Genomic DNA, 22465 nt, shown 5'->3' with positions numbered 1-22465 from the left:
CGCTGGTTTTCTAAATGCACTTTTAAAGCTGCTAGACAGCTTCTTAGGGTTTTTGGAACAAAGGATTGACAGATCTTACAGGCCTTGTAACTGTGAGCCTCCCCAGACAAAATAAACACTGCTCATGTGTGTCCTTATTAGGGATTTGCCTACCACAAGCACACTTTCCCTTAGTAGAAGACATGTTCGTCATGACAAAAGGCAAATAAGCAAAGAAATTCCCACAAGGGTACTTATCTCTGAGCAGACAGCCGGAGAACGATCATTGAAATCGGATTGACGATGTCGAGTGAACACCATAATTCTGAACTGGCGGACGGATGTCTGATTCTCACTGGCAGAAAAATTTTGAGTTGGGTACGTGCAGATGTCACAGTTGTAGCTGATGTCAATTTATGGTCCCTGCATTTTACGTCGCATGTACCCCTGATTGAAAGACTTTGGTATACTGGCCGTATGTCCGGTGCTGCAGGCAGCAACTCCCTAAGGTTATGAATACTGCAACATGAGAATAGAAGGACATCAGTCGTATACACGGGGAGAATCATATTTACATTTTTGTGTTTAGGCAAATAATGGAATGGAAAAATTGCCATTTTTAATCAATTGAAATAGTGGCAAAAAAGCAATGGTAATTTGCAGTTGTTACACATTGGAAGCAGTGGCAAATAATGCAATGGAAATTTGCAGATATTATCTAAAGGAAATAAGATCCGTGGTGCATGCTATCTTGTGTAAGGATATTATTTTTCCAACATTCTTATCTATATATGGTACTTTTAAACCCCAATTCATCCTGTATGAGTCTCACATCTAAAAAAATTTATGGTAGTCTCTGAAAAATTTACTGAAAACCTGAGAAAGGTTGTGGTGGATTCCAAATAAGTTATGAAGCCAGTCAATTCATTTTCATTACCTCCCCATAACAAGAAAATGTCATCTACAAAGCGCCCATATAGGCAAACTTTGTCTCTCCAAGGATTGTGCACACTCAAGACAAAATGTCTCTCCCAGAAAGACATTACCAAATTAGCATAGGTATTTACACAGGGGGTGCCCATGGCTACCCCCTGTGTCTGTCTGTATAGATTCCCCATGCATTCAAAAACATTATATTCCAACACTACAGTTGCTGATTAATTCTGACTTTTTACCATCTATCAGTTGTAGCTCTATTAGCAAATGCACAATGCTTGTGTCCCATATCTGTTACTTATCACTGTGAATAAACTATTCATATCTAATGTCACCATGATGCATTTTTTATTTTTTGGAAAAATAATATCCTTACACAAGATAGCATGCACCCCAGATTTATGTCTGATAATATTGTTATGGGCCAAATGGGAAGGATTTCTAGATTATGCACAGAGGAGTCGAATTACGAGGAGGAGTTAACCAAAATGATAGGACATTTTGAAACAAGGGGTTATGATAGTAATATAGTCAAGAACATTACCCATAGACAAAGAGAGTTTAGGGGTAATAAAGTGCAACCTTGGCTCAAACAAGAGGGGCTCAGTAGAACTATGGCTAACAATAGGAAAGAGCATGATAATACCCTCAGACTTATGTTAACGTATAGTAATAATGTTCATGGGGTGTGTGAAATCATTAGGCGAAACTGGAAAATGTTATTTTCAGATGATAAACTGAGAAAGGTTGTGGCAGACCAACCATCCTTTGGGTTTAGAAGAAATAGGAACCTAAAGGACATTTTGAGTAATGAAAAAGAAAAAGTGGCCAAATAGGTAATAATCAGTTGTTGTTGTTGTGTCTTTCGGCTTTTCCCTGTTAGGGGTCACCACAGCGGAACTCCGGTTCGCTAATGATTGGCAGTAGATTTTTTACATGCCGAGTTGCCGGCCCTGACGCACAACCTTCAACGAAGGTACGCCCATTCATGCATGTCTCCACACAGAAGATGCTCTAGCTGAGAATGGAACAGGACAACGTCTTACTGTGAGGCTACAAACCAAACCTTGTGGGACATGTAAAGCGTGTAATAGCATAGATAAGAACAATATTTTCATGCATCCAGCTACAGGCAGGGAGTATTATTTTGGGGCAAAAGCGAATTGTAACATGCACAATTTGGTATACCTTGCGACATGTCAATTATGCACATGCTGCTATGTGGGCAAGACCAACTATAAATTCAAGGTTAGGATTTTAAATCATCTGTCTGCAATAAGAACTTGGAACGAACATAACGCCCTAGCCAGGCATGTTTTTAATAATGAAGGTCATTATTTTAAGTTTAAGGCCATCTGAAATATAAGGAAGGGACATAGAGGTGGGGACATAGTGAATGATACAGAGTTGGAAGAAACCAAATGGATAGTGGAACTGACAGCACATAGGTATCCAGGATTAAATGAGGTAGTCCTTTTAAAACCCACACTCAAGAAAAGGTGGGTTTTGTACTAAGACATGATTGGTTGCCACTCTATTTTTAAATTACAGTGTCATACAACATTTTTATCTGAAGAAGGTCACAGCCCGAAAGCGTTCATCTTTTGTATATTTCGCTGCTCCTTATTGCTTTTTTTTATTGGAATAAAACAATAAATCCGAGTGGTGGTTGCTACTGTTTGTTTTGCTTTCAATTATACTGGTGTCTTGGCAGAACAACCTTCGGTGAGGAAGTTTTTATTTGCTGTTTTGACATGCACAGCAATGAAGGGTTGTATTGTAATTTTATATTTTTCATTTTATGTTTTACATTTTATATTTTATGTTTTATTATAAATACTTTAGATGTGTAATGTTGCTTTAAAAAATGGATTAGATATGCTTAAAAATTGATTTATGCTAATTGGTTAGCTAATTAACTCATTTTGTATTTAAATGTGTAGAAGCAGCATATTTTTAGTTCTGATGAAGTCCTTACTGAAAGAACAAAAGCACTTAACTTGTTTATATGCAGTTCATGGTTTTATGTGAATAAATGTAATTTACTCTTCCTGAGTTCCAGACTGGTGTCAGCCAAGTTATTTGATTTTCAGTTTTTATTTTTGGCTGATTTGTGGATTGTTGATTTTTAGTTATTTATCATGATCATCCAAAGAAACTAGTAAATAAAACTGATAAAATAACTGAAGTAACTGCCATAGCAGTTGAAAGGAGCTGAGCTGGAGTTTTAATTTCCCCTCATTATGTATGTGTGGCAGTTAAAAGGGTGGCCACGGTGGTGCACCAGTTAGCGTTGTCGCTTCACAGCAGGAGGTTTTCCAGTTCGATCCTCAGCTGGGGTGCCTTCTGTGTGGAGACTGCATGTCCTCCCTATGGTTGTATGGGTTTCCTCCGAGTGCTCCGGTTTCCTCCCACATCCCAAAGACATGCTGTAGGTGGATTGGACACTCTAAATTGGCTCTAGGTGTGAATGTGTGTGTGTGCCTTCTGTGGAAGGTTGGGTACCGGGTTGGCAATTCGACACTGTAAAACTCCACTTCCAATCTTGAGCGGACAGGTGATCCGCTGTGGCGACCCAAAAAAACTTGGAAAAAGCCGAAAGAAGAAGATGATGTGTGGCAGTTAAAAGCCATGTTTAGTGAGTGAGGGAAAATAAATGAGACAAAACTAATGCAGTTAACTGCATTTTAAGTGTGTGTGTGTGTGTGTGTGTGTGTGTGTGTGTGTGTGTGTGTGTGTGTGCGTGTGTGTGTGTGTGCGTGTGTGTGCGTGTGCGTGTGCTACACATTAAATCTTTACATAATATGTATTTTTCAATGTAAAATGCATCAATCAGTAGTAATGACTTATCCTGTAGCAACTATGCAACATTAAGCAGAGGAATTATTTTATATAAAAAATATAAATAAATGTGTATTCAAATAATAAAAAACACAAACCAGTTTAACATAGTACCCATTTTCTTAGTGCAGTAATGGCCTCCAGGGTGGGTGTTATAAGCAGGAAATTAACAGATCTTCAAGTGGAGGAGAGGCCCTCTGCCTACAGCACAGGGCCTCATAACACCCCTGGGTGGTTCATTATTTCCTCAGTAACGTACACTCTGTTGGGCATTATTGCTTGCAGATTACAATGCTACTGATGCTGTAACACTGCATACCAACTGCACATTGCAGTTAATTTGATATGACTTCTTGTTAGGTTATATGCAGTCAGGGGACTATGTGTATGTAAACAGGACAAGCAGATGCAGTGGCAGTAACAAGCACCTAAGCTAATAGAAAACGGACTACATGTTTGTAGTTATGGAATATAAGTTTATTAGTTAAGGCAAGAAAGGAAAAGATGGAGAGAAAAGTATTTATGCAAGGAAGAGGCTCCACAAGATGAAAAGGAGAAAACAAATTAGAAAAAGGGAACTATGTAAATATTAACTTTCAGTTAATTAGAGATGAGACTCTGAGAACTGTTGGATAGATGCTATATAATGACTGCAAAAAGCAACTAAAAGAAAAGATTAATTAACTAAGGTGAAATAAATTGAAGAATCAGGAAAATGGTGTTATTAGTATGAGACTTCATTTTATTTTGAAGAAAATGGAGTGTCTAAGCATTCAGGATAGGAAGTAAAAAATGACAATGGAAGCATTCGGGGAGCTTTAAAGATCATGTGAAAGAAAGCAAAGGGAAGGCAAATCTACAAGAAATTGTGCTGACCAAGGAAGAAGTGATAGATGGAATGTAGATAATGCCATTCCTTTCAAACAATAATCAAACAGTATAGCTTATTGTCGAAGTGTGGGCAACATCCAAAATCAGTGCAGTTTCATGGGACTGTAAGGAAGCTAAAAATGGGAAAACATCAGAGACAGTGAAAGAGGTTGTGGAGAATAATAGAAGGTAGAGGGAATGAATGAGGTATGAGAAGCCATAAATGGAGAACTGTAAAATGATGTGCAGGAAGGACTTGGTAGGAAGAGAAACAAAAATAAAGAAGTGCCTGTGCGTGGTTAAAGAATGGAATCAGATAAGAAAAAGGCGTACAGCATAAGCTAAGAAGAAGAAACATGAACTGCATGGGGGAGACTGCTAAGATGAGGCAAGAAAGAAGGCAGCCTGGGAGGTCAGGCAGGCCATGACATGAATGGAGAACAGAATTGGTTAAAGGGATTTAAGATGGAAAGAAGGTCTTGTTTAGACACTAGGCTGGGAAGTGAAATACAAGGATGGAGTAATCACATTAAGGATAGCGTGACAGTTACAGTGCATGCAGAGATTTTTGAATATATTCTTTATAAAAGTATTTATGAAGGAGAAGAAGAAAGCAACTCTGTCATGAGAAGTAAAATTGTTATTAGGGAACAAATGGATTGGTTGGGTCATAGAGTTCCTAGTCTAAGGAAGGACAAGGTACAAAGGCTAGCTAATCACACCTTAAAAATACTAAAACTTTTAGAGGAGTTGCTGATGAATCCCCTTAAAGTTTTGTTCAGCAAATTGGCATAATGGGAAAGCAATAAATGAGCACAGCCCATTGCATACAGTTGCAGAAGTGGTTTCAACAATGCCAAATGCAAACTTCTTTTCATACTAGGTACAAAACAGTTATTTTGTGATGAAGCCCAATTAAGAAAACACCAGATTACCTACATGTAGTGCACCACTATGACGGTACAAATTCTTGAGACTTCTGTTGGATAGTTCATCAGAACCAAAATTGTTTCAAAAGGATTCTTTTTCCAAATGTGAGGACTCCAGTTTTGATCATCAAAATGTCAGGATTAAAGTATGAAAAGTAGAATATAGTCTCGGTCTAAGGTTACATTACCTTGGAATATTCCCATTACTCCGATATTTAGCAATCTCTGAGAAAGTATATGTTAGCAGCAGGGGCGTGGGAGTACACCTCCCCACATTACAGGATGCCAGAGGGCAAGGTTGCCTACAAAAATGAATTAATGGCATTAGAAAGCATTGCAAGATATTTTTTTGATGGATACTGTTTGGCAGATTGGGTTGAACGTACAGTTGCAGCATGGAACTGCTTGCATTCCTACTCTTCTCTATGCTACATAGTCATTGGATTGGCTAGTACTTCTTATTCCCCATCAATCTGGTGTCACCAGCCTCCTCAGTACAAACACACAGATTCATGGATGAAGAGGAAACCTGAGAACACAGCAATTAGCTTGACAAAGATGTAGCCCTACTTTTTATGTGCTGGAATCTACATGTAGACCACTGCTTGCAATGAGGGGTGGTCTATGACTATTGCTGTCTTGGGCCCATAATTGGGAACTCCTCACAAACATTCCCACCTGCCTGTTAGACCAGGCAGGTGGGAACACCTCACAAACATTCCCACCTACCTGGTCTAACAGTCTGTTGTGAGCTCCTCTCTCCACCAGAGGTATAAAAATGACCTGCGTTCTGCTAGCACATCATCTCATACCTTCCCCCTTGAAGAGAGCTTAGAAGCAAATCCACATCACGTCTGTTTGCCAGCTCTAGCATGTGCTTGATCTGCTAATAAGACTTTCATCACCTGGGTTGCAGCAGTAAGGGATTTCTTCCAGTGTACCAGTAGTGCTGGCTAGAGTTTCAGTATTTCCTGTATTTGTTTACCTTTTGTATTTTATTTTTTCATAGTGATAGGACTCACAATTATATTATTAATGTCACACATCTGGTATGGAACCAGTTCTGTGTACTGTTACAAAAGTAATTAAAGACTTAAAAGATGTGAACTTAATTGTTGATCTAGTGGTATAGGGTCTGACACAAGAGGAACATGATCAGAAACTAATATAGTGTGTCAGTAAATTCAGACATTATAATTTCAAATGAAATAAGAGTAAGTTTAAAATAGTGATAAGTATAACATATATGTGTAATATTCTAACATCAAAAGAAATGAGGCAAGGTGCATAAAATGTCAGAGCAATAATACAAGTTCCAAAGTCAGTGAGCAAAGAGACATTAATGAGGTGCATTCATTTGCAAAGTTTATATCTAATATGACTGAAATAATTATGCCTCTTACAAACTCTAGGAATGGAGCTATGAACTAAAGTGGTATTTAGAAATGATGAAGAAACTAGCAACCATAGCACCTGTGTTGAGTACCAGGATGTGAATAAAACTATATTGTCTGTGGCTGCAAGTCAGAAGGGTATAGTGACTTTGGTATTGCAAGTAAGTATACCATTTGTTTGCTGGTCAAGACCTTTCACAGATGAACAAAGAAATGTTATAAAACTGAAAACAAGTGGCGGCTAACACAAGTATAGAAACATGCAGAATTTCATTGATATATTTTTGGAAAAGAAGTACAAGTAGGGATGAACCTTATGCACTTGAAATGCATGTTCCGAAAATCTTTGTACAAGCTACCTTCAAGATTACATAGAGTTTTACTTATAGAAGTGTGGTCTCCTAGTTATATACATATAACAGGTAAGGAAAAAACATATGGAAGATGCGTTGAAAAGAGGATATTTAGCAGAGCATACTGAAAATTTGGCAGAAGAAGAATTCAAATTTTTGGAGGATAATTCTGCAATTACCAGTGACAGAGAAAAAGAGTAAAGAAATGTAATTATCAAAAATAAATAAATAAAATAAAAATAGACAGTGAGAGTTTGGCCAAATCAAAACATCTTTATTACGAAATCAATCTTATTTATATATTGTTCAAGGAGGAAAATTGTTATGTCCAAAGCTTTATATTTAAAGATGACAAAATTATACCACCTAGTTAGTCAAGAAAACAGCTGATTGAGAGGACACATGTATGAGTTACATCTAGAATACAGAAATGTAAGGAGAGACCTTCAAAAGTAATGTATTGTTCAGAGATGTCAGCTCAGAAAGAAAAGATGTGCACCACTTATTCTACATAAATGTCTCCCCATTATAAGAATCCAAAAGAAGAAAGGTTTGCCTAAACAGTTCCAGGAAAAGACTGGAAATAGTGGACACAGATTTGTCTCATTTTAGAGAATGTATATATTAGTTATAATTTATTATTCTAATTATCCAGAAGTAAGGCAGTACCACTACCAATCTGAGTAGTGCAATGAAGTCCATATTTCTGAGACAAGGAGTATCTAATAAACCAGACAGTAGTCCACATTGTATGAGCCAGGAGTTTAAAATAAGACCATGATACTCTCATTTAAATTGGCAAGTGGAGAGAAATAGTCAGGCAGTAAAGATTACGATGAAGGAGTGAACTAACAGTATCTATGGGGAGTGTCCTCTCACAGTTTTAGAATTTGGGAATACCCCATTTCAGTGACTTAGTCTCTCACTAGCTCAGTTGATGACAGAAACAAGCTTAAAGAGAAAGGTGTCCAAATCATTTGTATTATTAATGTCATAGAATCAAGGGACAGTCAAGCTCACACTGGAGACATAAAGAGAGACAAAATGCTGACAATGGCTCAGTTGACCCAGGTGTGATTAATGGCTTGGGCACTAGGCAGTGCAGACAGGGAAGACTGGCATGCCTGCTCCAGGGAGAGCACATTCCCGAATGCACCATTCCAAGATCCCTACTGGAAGCTCTTGAATTGTGAGATGGTGTTGTACTGCCTGAGGGGAGGTGACACCTCAGGCTTCCTTGATTTCCTCACTGCCTCCAGACACAGGCCAGGAGTAGGTCAAGGAGGCTAAGACAACTGATAAACTGCAAGGAGCCAAAACAAGAACTAAAAAATGAAATAAGAATCAAAACAAAATCAAAAATAAATAGGAATATAATCAGCAGAGGTAATAGTTTTATTAGAACAGGAACTCTGGGGGTATTCTCTGAAAATAAAAGCAGAAGAGCATCAAAATTTAACAGAATTGAGAAGGTCAGTGGTTAGATATTCTGTAGTCATTTTTCAAAATGGTAGATTCAGAAGAAGTATCAGAAGATATTTGTTGAAGAGAAACATATCTAAGAAACAAGAAGTAACGCAGACTGAGAGACACCACAAGGGTACAAAAGATTTATAACTGACTTTTCAAAATACAGTGTTAGAGGAAGGGATTTATACAGAACTGTCTTGACAGTCAGAATTGTAGACTAAATAGAATCAGTTTGAGTCACAGAAAGATTTGAAAAGAAGATAAATGTAATAACTATTAGAAAGCCAGTCTAATATGTAGCCAGTTCCTTCAGTTTGTAGATGCATTTTACAGTTGACTTAAGAACTCTTAAAAATTGAAAAGTTGTGTGATATGATATGTAATAAGCCCATGACATGCAGTTGTCAAGTTAATTTATGTATGAATGTTGTAAATTAATTAATGATTGCCTAATAAACATGCCTCAGTTTTTAAAAAACTGGGGATGTATTATATGGTGGTATCCTTTAACAGGTGGGAGGTGCACGTAATCTCGATTCCCCTTCTGAGTATTGGCAGTCACATTAAAGAGCCTCTAGTGGCTGGTAATGCATCCACAATGTCTGTGTCATTTGTGAGCATTCTTTATGATTATAAATGTTGCACAATTAAGTGTGCACTTGTAGTTCGAGATATTTCCTGAGTGTTATGTTTCATGCAGCTCTTAACCTTTATACACAACTTTAGTAGTGCTTGCTATTAATCTGACTGAATTAGTGTATTTGCTTTGTACAAAAGTTTATTAGTTCTGTTACTGCAGTTTTTTAAGAGAATGTAACTAAACAGATGGGTGTTATGGGTGCAGTCTAAGTACGTTAAGGTTTGCATTGCTCCTACTTTGGCAGAAAGAAATCATATATGCTATCCTTTACTCCTTGTGTCCTACTTTGTACCCCTTGATTTGACAAACTGTATAACTGTAAGGGTATCACTGGGCTAAATCAGTGCATCTCTTCCTGTTCGTTTGTCTTCATGCAACCACAGTGTGGCAAAAAGATAATTGTCAGATGATAAGCTAAATCTGTTTAATCTTAGCATATTTTCATTATAGTAGAAGTATTCTTTGATACATAAAATTCCATCTCTTTTTAGGAAACAGAGTTCCACCCTTTAAAAAAAGTTTATTTCTTATTTAAACCAATTTTTTAGAAGATAAATCCTTGGTGCATCATTTTGCTGACTATCAGCTGATTTCTATTCTTCAAAAGGCATTGTATGAGTGGAAAATGATATTTTGTGTTCCTTTACATGTTTTTCAGTAGACCTTGTACAGAAAAAAGAGATTTTGTGCTCTGTTAAGTGTAGCTTAAAAGATGTTGAAGTTAACACCACTCTTAGATGACATCTCCTTTTTGACCAACCATTCCAGATTTCCAAGCCTGAACTCTTTCCCACTGCATTGTCTGGGTATGGGTGTGTATCATGCTCAAATCTTCTTTTCGTATGAAGTGATAGATTACTTAGGCTTTGCAAACAACGCTGATGTGTTACTACTAACAAAGTATATAAAGCATTATGTTATTTTTATCACTGTAGCAGAATCCAGACATTTAAAGATACGATGGACCTGAAACTGCAGCGATATAGAGGGCTGCAGTATGCATACATTACCATCTGCCACACCAGGAACTATTTATAGCGTATGCAGGCTTGGAAGAGTAGGATAAAGAAAAGGCTGTAGCTTCCTTATCATAAACTATTCTGAAAGAAGCAGTTAAAAAAATAATATTTCTTCATGTTCTCCAAAATCAATAATACTCTTAAAGTGCAGTCAAGGCTGGATAGAGATACTTGTGGAGAAAATGACGTGAGGAATGCATCCTTGTTGAAACTAGCAGAGCTTCAACAAAAATTAGCTGGTAAAGTACACACAGATTTTTTCAAATCAAAATAAAGGACATGTATCATGGACTGGACAAATGTGAGTCTAAAACAGTAAAAAAGGGAAAGGGTTTCAGCTGACTAGAGGACTCAGTTAAATGCGACATGGGAACATTGAGAGAGGCACTAAACATGGTGTCAGCAATGAGAAGATGCACAGGAAACAAAATGGCCTCCTCTTCCTTGTTGAACAGCAAGTGATGTTATAGTTTCAGTTAGATGTACAATTTGAACAAAAGAACAGATAGAGCTAGAAAAGAGCAGCCACAGACTTTATCTCCTGTCAGGGTAACTTTGCCACTCAATTTCTTTATCTCCCAAGTATCATTTCCCAGTGTGCAACAGGATTCCTTGATGGGGTAGCAGAGCAGGATGGAGTGGCAAAACAGATGTGGAGGATGTCAGACTTAACCACTGTGAACTTAGACATTTGCCCTAAAGAGTACTAGCTATTTGAAGCCCTGACAAAAGAATTAAGATTTTCTAAATCAGACAGGCTGCCTTGTAATCTTAGATAGTTGTTTGTTTCAAATGCAATTTACATTTGAAAGAATGTTTTCCAGTGCGAGATCAGAAATCAAATAAGATTGTTGGAAGTAGTGCTGGAGGTAGGAACTGCACTTTAATTTTTGGAGTGTTTCGATTTGCAGTATTGAGCCTCACACACTACAGATAAGTAGTCTATGTGAAGATTTCTTCTATGTGGGGTAGCTGAAGAAAGAGATCAGATAACACAAATCTGCCATTCAAGAAATATCTGCAGAAGGAGCCAAAGTTTGGTCTGTGTACTGTACCTGAGCTCCACCATTGAGTTACCATTCTGAAATTCAAGAGGTAGAATTCAGGTCAGTATGTGCCTCAGAATGCTGTGGTCAGTATGTGCCTCAGAATGCTGTGGTCAGTATGTGCCTCAGAATGCTGTGGTCAGTATGTGCCTCAGAATGCCGCAGTTCAGAATAATCTGTTTTGATCATGTCTCATCTGTAGATGTCGTTGCAGGATCCCTTTTCGAGCTGTTCTTATTCTGTGACTCTTGTTTCTACTCTGAGCTGAGTTGTGACCAGCTAACTGAACTCAGTCTTGATCTCAACCAGAAACAGATTTATTATTCCAGTAGCAGCAGCACCCTTGGTACAAAATAAAGCTAAGCTGTACATTACTGCATAATTTTTAATATAAGTAATAATTACGTATGAATTAAATTAAACTTACAAGTTTATATTACACAGGTAGCAGCCATCATACATGCTGAAAATTATGCAGAAGTTATGACGTACACCACAGATAAGGGATGTAAAAACACAGCATTTTACTTCACCACCATCTGCATTCTAAGTTTAATGCAGGAAATCAAACATGGACTAAGGAACTGATGGTTAATAGTGCTGAATACTAAACTGAAATGGAAAACAGAAACTAGCTATTCCAGCCTATCCTTACCACTAAGCAGATTGTCTGTAACAATGGTGAATGCCACCAAATGCAGCCATGAACATAATATATTGTAAAAAAAAAAAAACTGTAACATTTCCTTACTTGAATGTTATGACTGGAGGACAGTTGGTTTCTGGAGGCATCCAGGTGTAAACTGTGCTAGCAGTTTTGATTTCAGTATTTGAATGGGTTATTGCACCTTTGGGATTTCCTGAGCACTAGAAGGAAACAATGGCATCAAGAAATAATATTTGTAAAAAGATGTATGTAAATAACATTTAAACAAATTGTTTGAAATGGAAGACATAAAGCAGATGAAAATGATACAGTCAGCAAATCAGGAAGGCAGTATAGATTCATATAAGTGTTTACCCTTTGAAAGTTTAATGTTGGGACAATATACAAGTGTGAGCAACTGGTGCATGCAAGTAGTCTGTAAAATAGCATCAGCTGTTTAGTTACCGCAACTCTTGATGTCTCATCTGATAATTGTCAGATGATAAGCTAAATCTGTTTAATCTTAGCATATTTTCATTATAGTAGAAGTATTCTTTGATACATAAAATTCCATCTGTTTTTAGACAGAAGTAAAAGGAAATGAAACATATCAAAATGATGTTAAACCTCAGTCATAATTACAATAACAAAATGCATGACAGTTACCTAACACGGCATCAGGTAGCTTCATCAAGACAGATTCACAACAAAAGTTTGTTAGTTTCATGTCTTTTCACATTCAGCTGCTGAGAAATTTGAATTGTAATTTGTGACAGACAATAGTTTTTGTCTTCCTCTACTGTCTTTGTCCTGGACTGGGGAAGAGGGTTATGTTACAGTTTCTTGAGTTTTAAGCCCTCTAATACCACATCTTTGTATTCTTTTTCTTTACATACTGGATGCTGAAGCCTGAAGAATTGCTGTAATTTTTATTAGGATTAAGATTTATTAGTTTTTTGCATTAAAGCTAGAACTTTGCTTTTAAGTAACTTTGATACCATTAGTTTGATTGGTACATTAAACTGCATGTGCCATTCTGTAAACCATAGCTTCAGTATACAAAATTCTTTGTTGACTAGATTGATAGCTGAACAGATATACAGGCTGCCCAATAAAGAATGAAATAATTATAGCCATATTTTTGTACCTGAAATTCTTTAAGGTGGTATTTCAGGGTGCCATGACAGTTGCCTGACTTTGTATGGTGTGGTTATATGTGACTTTTGTGAACCATGTGAAATCACGCTGAAAAATCTAACATGTACATCCATTTCAGAAAAACAGTTACATTTTTTTCCTAGAAGGATATTTACTTAAAACAACACTTACAAAACTTTTTCTGACATGGTATACATCTTGTTCCCATTACTGATTATTGGGATGAGAAACTCGAACTTTAAAACATAGCAAGTATTCTGATAAGAAAATGATTAGATAATCAGGAATGATGAACTGACCCATTATTTTGTAACTGCTCACTGTTAAATATAATTTGTAACTCAAACTGATTAGTCACTTTGTAGATCCTTTCACACTTATTGTAACCATCTAAATCTGCATGAAAATGAAGAACCTGTTATTACCTTTGTATTGAAACTGCCAAACAGTTACTGAAAAAATTTTAAGAATTGTAGGGGCATTTGGTTAGACTTGATCAGCAGGCTAGCCTGCTCTGTGGCATACAGGGATAAAGTCCTTACTACTCCACAGGTAACCTGAGTGTGTGTAGCAGCTCAGGTCCCTGTAGGTGCTGACTAGTGAGGATAGGAGTGAGTGGCCTTTGTTGGCATACCCATCTTGGTGGAGGGGGGTTGCTGTGTGTGATACCTAGCAGGAACACTAGGTGTTACCTAGTTGAGTTTGAGCTAGCCAAACGTGTGCTGTTGTTTTGCTTAGCACTAGTAAAGCCAAGGGAAATCCAGCTTGTGTAGGCATGTTTTCCTTCTAGGGACAGCATTAGCCATCCCAGAGGAGCCACTGAAGGAGAGGGGCATGATGTCATTGAGAAGAGGTTAGTCCACCTTCCACAACCAGAAAGCTAGTCTGCTCCCATCCATCTGACTTTTGTTAGAGAATGGAAGGACTTACCAGGATTATAGGGTGGGAACAAGTAGGTTGTAGGGCTCTTTCCCAGCTTGGGAATGTCTGGCTTTTGTGTCCCTCGAACAAATGAAAATGTGTGTGTGTGTGTGTGTGTGTGTGTGTGTGTGTGTGTATATATATTTACTGACCCCGAGATTCATTGTTCTTCTTTCGGCTTTTCCCGGTTAGGGGTCGCCACAGCGGAACTTCGGTCCGCTAATGATTGGTAGTAGATTTTTTTTTTTTTTTTTACCGGTGCTAAGGTGCCAGCTCGATGCCCAACATTCAACGAAGGCACGGCCATTTTATGCATGTCTTTCGAATGCCACTCGACTGCGGGGAGGACATGCAGACTCCAAACAGAAGGCGCTCCAGCCGAGAATCGAACGGGAGAACCTCTTGCTGTGAGGCAACAACACTACCGCTGCACCACCGTGGCTTTACTGACCCCGAGATTCATTAAAGGTCCTAAAAAAATACCCTTCTCCCATGACAAGCTAATTTGCAATTCACAGACATGTTAGCTGTGGCGAGGTAAGACCATATTGTTAGCTAATTTGCATATCTCTGTATCACAGTTACTACTGTAATGTTCACATCATTGCTGATCTGTATGTCATGGTAGTAAACTGCGGCTCATGTAGGTATTGGCATCCCCCCCCACCCTGCAGTCACTCTTCCACTCACACAAGTACACATTCAAATATAAATGCAAATGCACACACACTCACACAAACACCACAGTCCTTCTACCTACCACTGTTCCCTCCTACCGCATGATTTCCACAAGAATTTATGTGTTGTTATGGCGTATTTGTAGAATACTGGTGTCTAGTATTTCCCACCAGCCCTAAATTTCTGTAATAGTTGATGTGCCATTATGGCATGTATCTAGTATGCCATGGTGGTTAGTGTGTGCCCCCCCCCTTTCACCATATTATTGTAATTGCCATTATGGCACTGCCCTGGTCACTAGTATGTATCACCACCCTGCTTTCTCCATCGGAATGGTGTCATTACAGCACCTAACTGTACTATTTCCATGGTGCCTATTGGCTCCTCATACCCCTAATTCCCATAATGCTGTTGCTGCCAGTATGACACTTATAGTTGAGTAATCCCTGGGGTCTAGTGCTTCCCTTACCCCCGATCCCTGTACTGATGCCTGAACTGTTATAAGACTTAGACTCAGTGTAATCCCGTTTGTGTAGTGGCTGCTGTCCTTCCCCAATCCCTGTACTACTGTCGGTGCTATTAAGGCACTTAAATTTAAAGTAATTCCTGGTGTCTCATGATTCCCTCCTCCCCCAATCACAGTAGTGATGTCAGTGACATTACAGCACTTAGGTTGACTATGTCCCTGGTGTCTAGTGGTTCCCCCCACCCCTGATTTCCATACCATGGTCATGGAAGGTGGTTGACCACAGCCTTTTGGCCATGTTCAATACTGTGATGTGGTGAAGATGGCTGTACTTATATACACGGCTATGGTGAGACTAACCCAGTCAGCAACAAATAAATAGGAGAAATGGATACCTAACATAAAAATATGTGAATCTCCATTCACAAGGCTGTGCTGCCATTGTGTGTGTGTGTTGATAACATACTGATTCAAAGAACCATTTCATCCTTGAGATGGTATCACAGAAGTTATACAGTCATAAGGCAAGTTTTGAGTGAGAGTGCTAGAGATAGTAAGGCTGTAGATTACCAAGTGTTTGGTGCTATTTCAGTAGACAGGGAAAATGGGAGTATTAACCTTGGGATCAAGTAGTCTGCATCTCTCATGTTTCCGTAGCCTGGTTATATACAAATAGTTGTATAAAACACAAAGTAAAACATTGTCTAATTTGTCAACAGCTCAATGTAAGCTATTATCTATAAGATGTTAAATGCCCCTCTGTCTGAAACAAACTCCTTATCAGAAAGAAATGTAAAAAGGGATCTTGTGAAGTTTGGGAAGTATATAAAAACAGTGACATTTCTTTTTTCAAGTATAGCTACTCAGTCAGGAAATTAAAATGCATTAATGTAAAAAAAAAATTCAGGTAATAAACGTTTATTGATGATTATACAATGAATGGCCCTAAACATTCGAAAACAAGCACACTGATTGGCTAGCCCTACCAGCGTGCCCATTGTAAATCCGAGAATATACTAACGGAAAAAGGTCTGGTCGCCCAGACTTTTTCCGTTAGTATATCCCCTGATTTTTTTTTTCTTGTCCAGAGGTAGCAATGTTGCTTTAATCTTGCTATGTATAGCTTAAAAAAAACAACGGAGATCTTCCTTTCTCTGTTGCTTTTTTTAAAGATATCTCGCTATGTTAAACTCATTTAACATAGCAAGATACTTAAAAAGCAACAGAGATCTTCCTTTCTCCGTTTCTACCTCTGCACAGTACTGATGTACTGCATAAGCATGGGAACACGACCCTTACGCATGCGCAGTACATCAGAAATGCCCCAGGATACCTGCGGAAGGGTAGCACAGAGTCATTATACAATGGCATTATTTAAGAAAAGTAAGTATTTTTTTTCTTAAATAATGTCATTGTATAATAGCAATAACCCACGGCTGGGTGTGGGCAATGCTGGATTTACCCACGGTTGTCTTTGTTTAGTCACTCGGGCTTCGCACTCGTGACCAAACCAGCCCAACCATGGGTAAGCCCAGCATTGCCCCCACCCATCCGTGGGTGATTGTTTAAACAGTTTATTGCTGATAGCCAGATTCATATAGCTAAATATATGGTTAGAAAGTAAAACTTTGTAATTAAATATGACTTTTCTTAATAAGCCTAGTAAAGCTTGAATTATACATTTCATGTTTAATAAATAAATTTATGTATGAAGATATTCTGACACTTGTACCAACCTTTAGGAATTTAGTATTTAGGGGTGGCATCATCCAGCTGCCCAGAGATGATTTAATGCCATACATTCGAGCTTCTAGAAGCAGTCCTTGGTAATTCTGTCCAGTAATTGTAACTGAAACATAAAATAATGAGTTAAAGGGTTAACTCCTTTTTGATGCATCATAAATTGAAGTATTTCATATATAAATAATAAATCCATAATTTGCCATAAGACATATGAGGTCAGGATGCCTTTTCCATCTCTCACTGCCTCTCTGTGTCTGTGTATACATACACACACGTACAATGATTTTTTCTAGATTTCTCAAATTATGCTCAAGATTAATTTAAACAAAATAAAAGTTTAGTGCAGTTGTTTATTACATGACGCTGAAAAGGTTAATTCCCATATTTCACATTCATATAAGAGGAGTAATATAATGGTTTAATCTAGGGGTAAATGCATGCATAAATGCACAGAAAGAAACATAAAGACCAGAACAAGACAAAGCACAATATGATATAGAAGAAGAAAAAGATATGAAAAATGTTTATCACAAAATAAGGCATCTGGGAGTGACCATAGGCAGTGTCAGTGGGGAGGCCACGGGCATAGCCAGTGAAATAATGGCCTGATAAGTATAGCTGTGATACCTTTGTGAGTTGGTAAGATGGCAGTATAGGCAGAATTAAAAAAACAAGGAGGAAGAAGCACCAATTTTGAATAGAGGAAGTAGCAGTCTGGGACAAAACTGAAACATTTAAAGTGTAATCAGAAGATCATGGATGCACATTTGATAAAAGAAATGCTTTATGTAGGTGCTACCATGTATTGTATTTACTCCAAGATCCAGTCAAATGGCAGAACAATGTTTTTACATTTTCAGAATTGTATGAGTTTTATTTCTTTAGTTATTTGTTTTTGTGACTGGATTAGTCCCACTAGGCTTGTGGTTCATTTTCAGGGGAGTCCTGAGGTGGCATTTATACATTTAAGGGGGGGTATTTGACCAAGACAGCAGAGAAATTCCTATATGCCTTTCAGTTATGAGAAGATTCAGTCTGTTACACCAACGTGGAGGAGGAGGAAGTTGTGAGTAAGGAAAGATGTGTCGATGGCAGAGTAGTCTGTGATTATCACCACAGCATCTGAAGGAGGTCAGGATAATGATATGTTACTAAAACCTTGGACTGTAGAAGAGCCAGAATTTAAACTGACCCTTTGCTGGAATGAAGTTGTGAAGAAGCTATTGCCTTTAGAAGTGCAATTCCAGTAAAATACCATAATGGAGAAGACATCTTTAATTCCATCATCCTGAAGAGCCAAAAAAGTGGCCAAGGGTTGGAATGACACAATAAATGTATAAGTCAAGGAGCATGTTATGAAGTCAAGAGTTTGCAGAAAAAGACACTTGTATATGTAATCATAATGGAGGAAAATAGGTTATGACAGTATCAACAAACGAAAGAAGAAAAAAATCAGTTAGATTGATTAGATTGAAAATTAAGAAGGAAGCAGCATTAAATACTTATATTATCTGGGATAGAATAGTGGCACCATTAGGTATCTGTGTATGGTTAATAATTAATATGGATAATGAGGCATTCTTTGATATCATGTTTGGAAGCTTTGAATTCTTTAGGCATGTTGTCAGTAGATTTGCAGAGACAAATAATGCTTATCCATGTAAGGAGTGTCTACTGACTAGCATGAGTATACAGCCTAAGAAAAACACTGTTTCTAATATTCAGAACTGATGATAAAAGCAAGAGATTTGGAGGAATATTTAAAACATTGCTGTGTGACAGTATTTCACATTTAAAAACTATGGGTATGAGTGAAAACTGATTAATTCAAACTATGTCATTTGCTAACTGTGATAACAGTAAATGTAAAAGTGAGACTTTGCAGCTTAAGAGATGTTATTTTTGTAAGGATAATGGAGACTTGATTAAGGAATGTACCAAAAGGCAATGTAATCATTGTGGGGAAAAGGAACATATATGGAAAATCTGTATCTAAGAATGTAATAAAACAGGCTATCTTTGGTTTGATAGTGACAGTGAGAAAAGTGAAACACTCAAATTAGAAAAATAAACTAGTAATAAAAATCAGAGTGATAAAAACTGTGAAAATGGAAGTAACACTGAACCTGATATCACTGACTGCAATGAGCAAACTGAAAATGTATGGGATGAGATTATATTTGCTCAGAAAAGCATGTTGGAAACTGCAAATGTGGAAATTCATATTTGAAACAGTAGATTTAGATGAAAGGAAGAGGCTAGTTAAAAATATGGTAGAGAAGAAAAGGATGAAGAAAATGTAGGAATTAGAGTTAGAAAGATAAAGACAAAGGGATGGTACAGGACAAGAATATACAAAGGAAAAGAGGATGTTATTGTATAGTCACTAAATGCCAACAATTATGAAAAGTGAGTTAAAAAGGGCTGTGATATTAAAACAGGGTTGGAATGTTCATGTCAACACAATAACAACAATTCCAAATACTTATGGGAAGAAGAGTGGTGTAGAGGTTAGGTCAAGATTAATTCTCAAGATTAGGGACATCACTGAAATAAATAAACAATACATCAACAAATACATTAAATATCATAGTAGCAAGGCCAAGAAAGGCAGCACTGATCTATATATATATATATATATATATATATATATATATATATATATATATATATATATATATATCTTAGGAAAAAAAGAGGGGACCAATAAGGTTAGCACATTACTTTATAGGCTGTCAGTTGACTGACTATTATAAGCTTGGTCAATAACCAGAGTTCAGAATCAAACCCTGTACCTTATATCTGTGAGACAAACCATATACAAGTACTTGAGGGGGAGAAGAAATGTTTAAAAAAATAAACAGGATGTGGTTTTTAATGTGGATGTGAAAGTAGTGGGTGATTTTTAACTGCATTTAAAGAAAAACATAAAAGTAAGCTCTACTAAATACTAAAAATGCAAAGAATAATTCATGGGGAATTGGAGGTGATGGCAATATCCATAAATGAGAGAAATGTAACCAGAGATAGATTAGTTTTTACATTTTGGTATCTTTGAAGGAAGTAGAAGGAGGCAGAAATACTTGTTTTTACAGATCATATAGGCATATAACTACTTTTTTTCAAAATGTTAAGAGAATGGAAAAAGGGAAAATAAAAGATTAACAGGTGAATGTGGAAATGTGCATGAAATAAAGGAGGATATTGAAATGATGTGGCAGTGCCACATTGGCATGAGACCTGTTTATAAAACTTGATCAAAATGGTGGGGCATTTTTAAAAGATATGATATTATGGCAAAACTATTTTTAAAGGGGGAAAAGAAAGAGGTGTCTCATTTGCTTGGAAAAAGTAGCATATGATAAGAGTATGATGAGTAGAAAAGAGTGTAAAAGGGGGAAATAAAGTATAAATATTAACAAATAACAGATACTGTTAAAAGGATTATGGCATGAGATATGAGAAAGGCCTTACATAATATGTATCATATATAGCATGAAATGTTTTAGAGTGTTATGGTACAGGTAAAAGGTGATACAGTTAACTGAAAAAAACATGGATACAGGTTTTAGTAAATGAGTGGTTTGAAAAAAGGATACATTTTTTATAACTTGTAGAGCAGGGATGACCAATGAGTGGAAGCTTTTTTTATTAGTTGTTAATGTGGTTGTTGAAAATAATAAGAAAAAGTTAGACGAGGTAAAATGGGAGACTGAACAGGGAATAATAATATATACTGCACTGTCTTATGCTGATGACTTTATTTTAATATGAAATAATTTATTGGCAAAAATTAATTAAGTAAAGATATGGAAACTAAGTTGAAGAAGGTGGGATTAATTCATACTGGAGAAACAAATAAAAATTGTGGACAGTGGTGACAATTTTGTGAGAATATGTTTTTCTGAGACATAAATATCTGCACTAGTAGTAGTATTTTGAAAGAAAAAATGCAAATACAGAGAATGGTATGTGATAGAAGATATAAGGACATTGTGTTATGGGAAAACAACTTTCAAGGCTTTCTTTTAAGACAAAAGCATATTTAATAAACTGTGTATTAAATGGAATATTAGCATTTTTTAAAAAAGTGTATGTATATTCTTCCACTTAAAAGAAAGCTTTTTATAAATAATTAAATCCTTTTTGGGAAGAAGGTTAAATATGTGGAAAGAGGTATGATATACAAACAAAAAAGGAAAGTTGTAGTTAATGAAGCTATTGGTGTATGACATCATTGCATATTTATTTCACCTTTAGAAATATTTAAATTGATAAAGTTAATTAGGGAAATTTTTATATAAAAATATGAACAACGTTTAATTACTTATAAAATGGTAGAGGAAGAAATATTTGATGGTCTGATTTGTTTGAAGATGAAATTTTTTTTAGTAGCAGTTATGAGTTGAGAATACACAAGAGAGTAGGAAAGTGTGGTACAATAAACCTATTTATTTTTATTTTACATTTGTACACTGAGATAGTCTGACTGGATACATGTCCATTTTCAGTGGAGGCCCGGGGAGAAAAGCTCCAAGGTAGAACATACAGTAGAAATCACAAGATGATTACCGGTTACACACAGTTTATAGGCTCCAGTTGAGGAAGCAGGTAATATAATCATACATTTTTAAAACAGTGTTAACACATTGACTAGGCCATGTAACTTGATTACAGATTATAGAGGAGGATCTAGTCGGGTTTTGAACAAGGACATAGCCAGTGAGTTTTAAAGTATAGCTTGAGGCTTTTTTTGAACTGAGTAAGAGAGGGTTCAAGAGTAAGATCAGCAGGAAGAGAGTTCCAAGTTTTGCCAACAGAGTTAGCAGAGAGTTCCCAGCAGAGTTGTTGATTTTGGATGTTTGAACCAGTAGTTTATTAGAAGAGCGGTGACCTCAGGTTGCTATAAGGGTTGATGATATTTTTAAGTGCAGGCGTATTATCAGGGTGGTTGAGAACTTTATGGGCAATTATAAGCTGGTTGTACTGAAGTAGGCTAAGCCATTCTAGCCACCCCAGAAGATTTAAGTTGTGACAGTGGTGGGTCCTACAGGCTGTGCCTGTTGCAAATCTAGCAATATAACAGCTGGAGAGTTTGCTAAGAGTGGGTTTGTTCAAATTAGTGAGTACAGGGGAGGCATAGAGAAGAGTGGAGAGTAGATGGGAATGAGCAATAGCTGTCCTAGCAAATGGAGTAAGGAAAGGTTTCATCTTATAGAGGGAGCCAAGTTTTTTGCTAATGGTTTTGATAGTTTGATTGACATGGATATCAAATTTGAGGGTGTTGTCTATTGTGATGCCCAAGAGTTTGGTTTGTGCATCTGGGGAGATAATGGTACCATTATTAGATTTTATGGTAAAGAGTAGTGAGGAAGA

General features: G+C 37.0%; 1 protein-coding gene across 1 annotated transcript in view; it reads right to left on the bottom strand.

The window, feature by feature from the left end:
• Positions 1-22465, bottom strand: part of LOC122789905 (putative defense protein 3) — a 157310-nt gene that overhangs the window by 34994 nt on the left and 99851 nt on the right. The window contains exons 2-3 of the mRNA XM_044057358.1: positions 17083-17195; positions 12229-12344 (exon numbers count right to left, since the gene is read on the bottom strand). Coding sequence (XP_043913293.1) covers positions 12229-12344; positions 17083-17195 — 229 coding nt within the window. The remainder of the gene's footprint in view (positions 1-12228; positions 12345-17082; positions 17196-22465) is intronic.

This window comes from Protopterus annectens, chromosome 15.part0 (assembly GCF_019279795.1).
Source record: "Protopterus annectens isolate FY-2018-M chromosome 15.part0, PAN1.0, whole genome shotgun sequence".
Lineage (NCBI taxonomy): Eukaryota > Metazoa > Chordata > Ceratodontiformes > Protopteridae > Protopterus > Protopterus annectens.
Note: the sequence above shows the minus strand (reverse complement) of the source record. Positions and strands in the feature narration are given on the sequence as shown.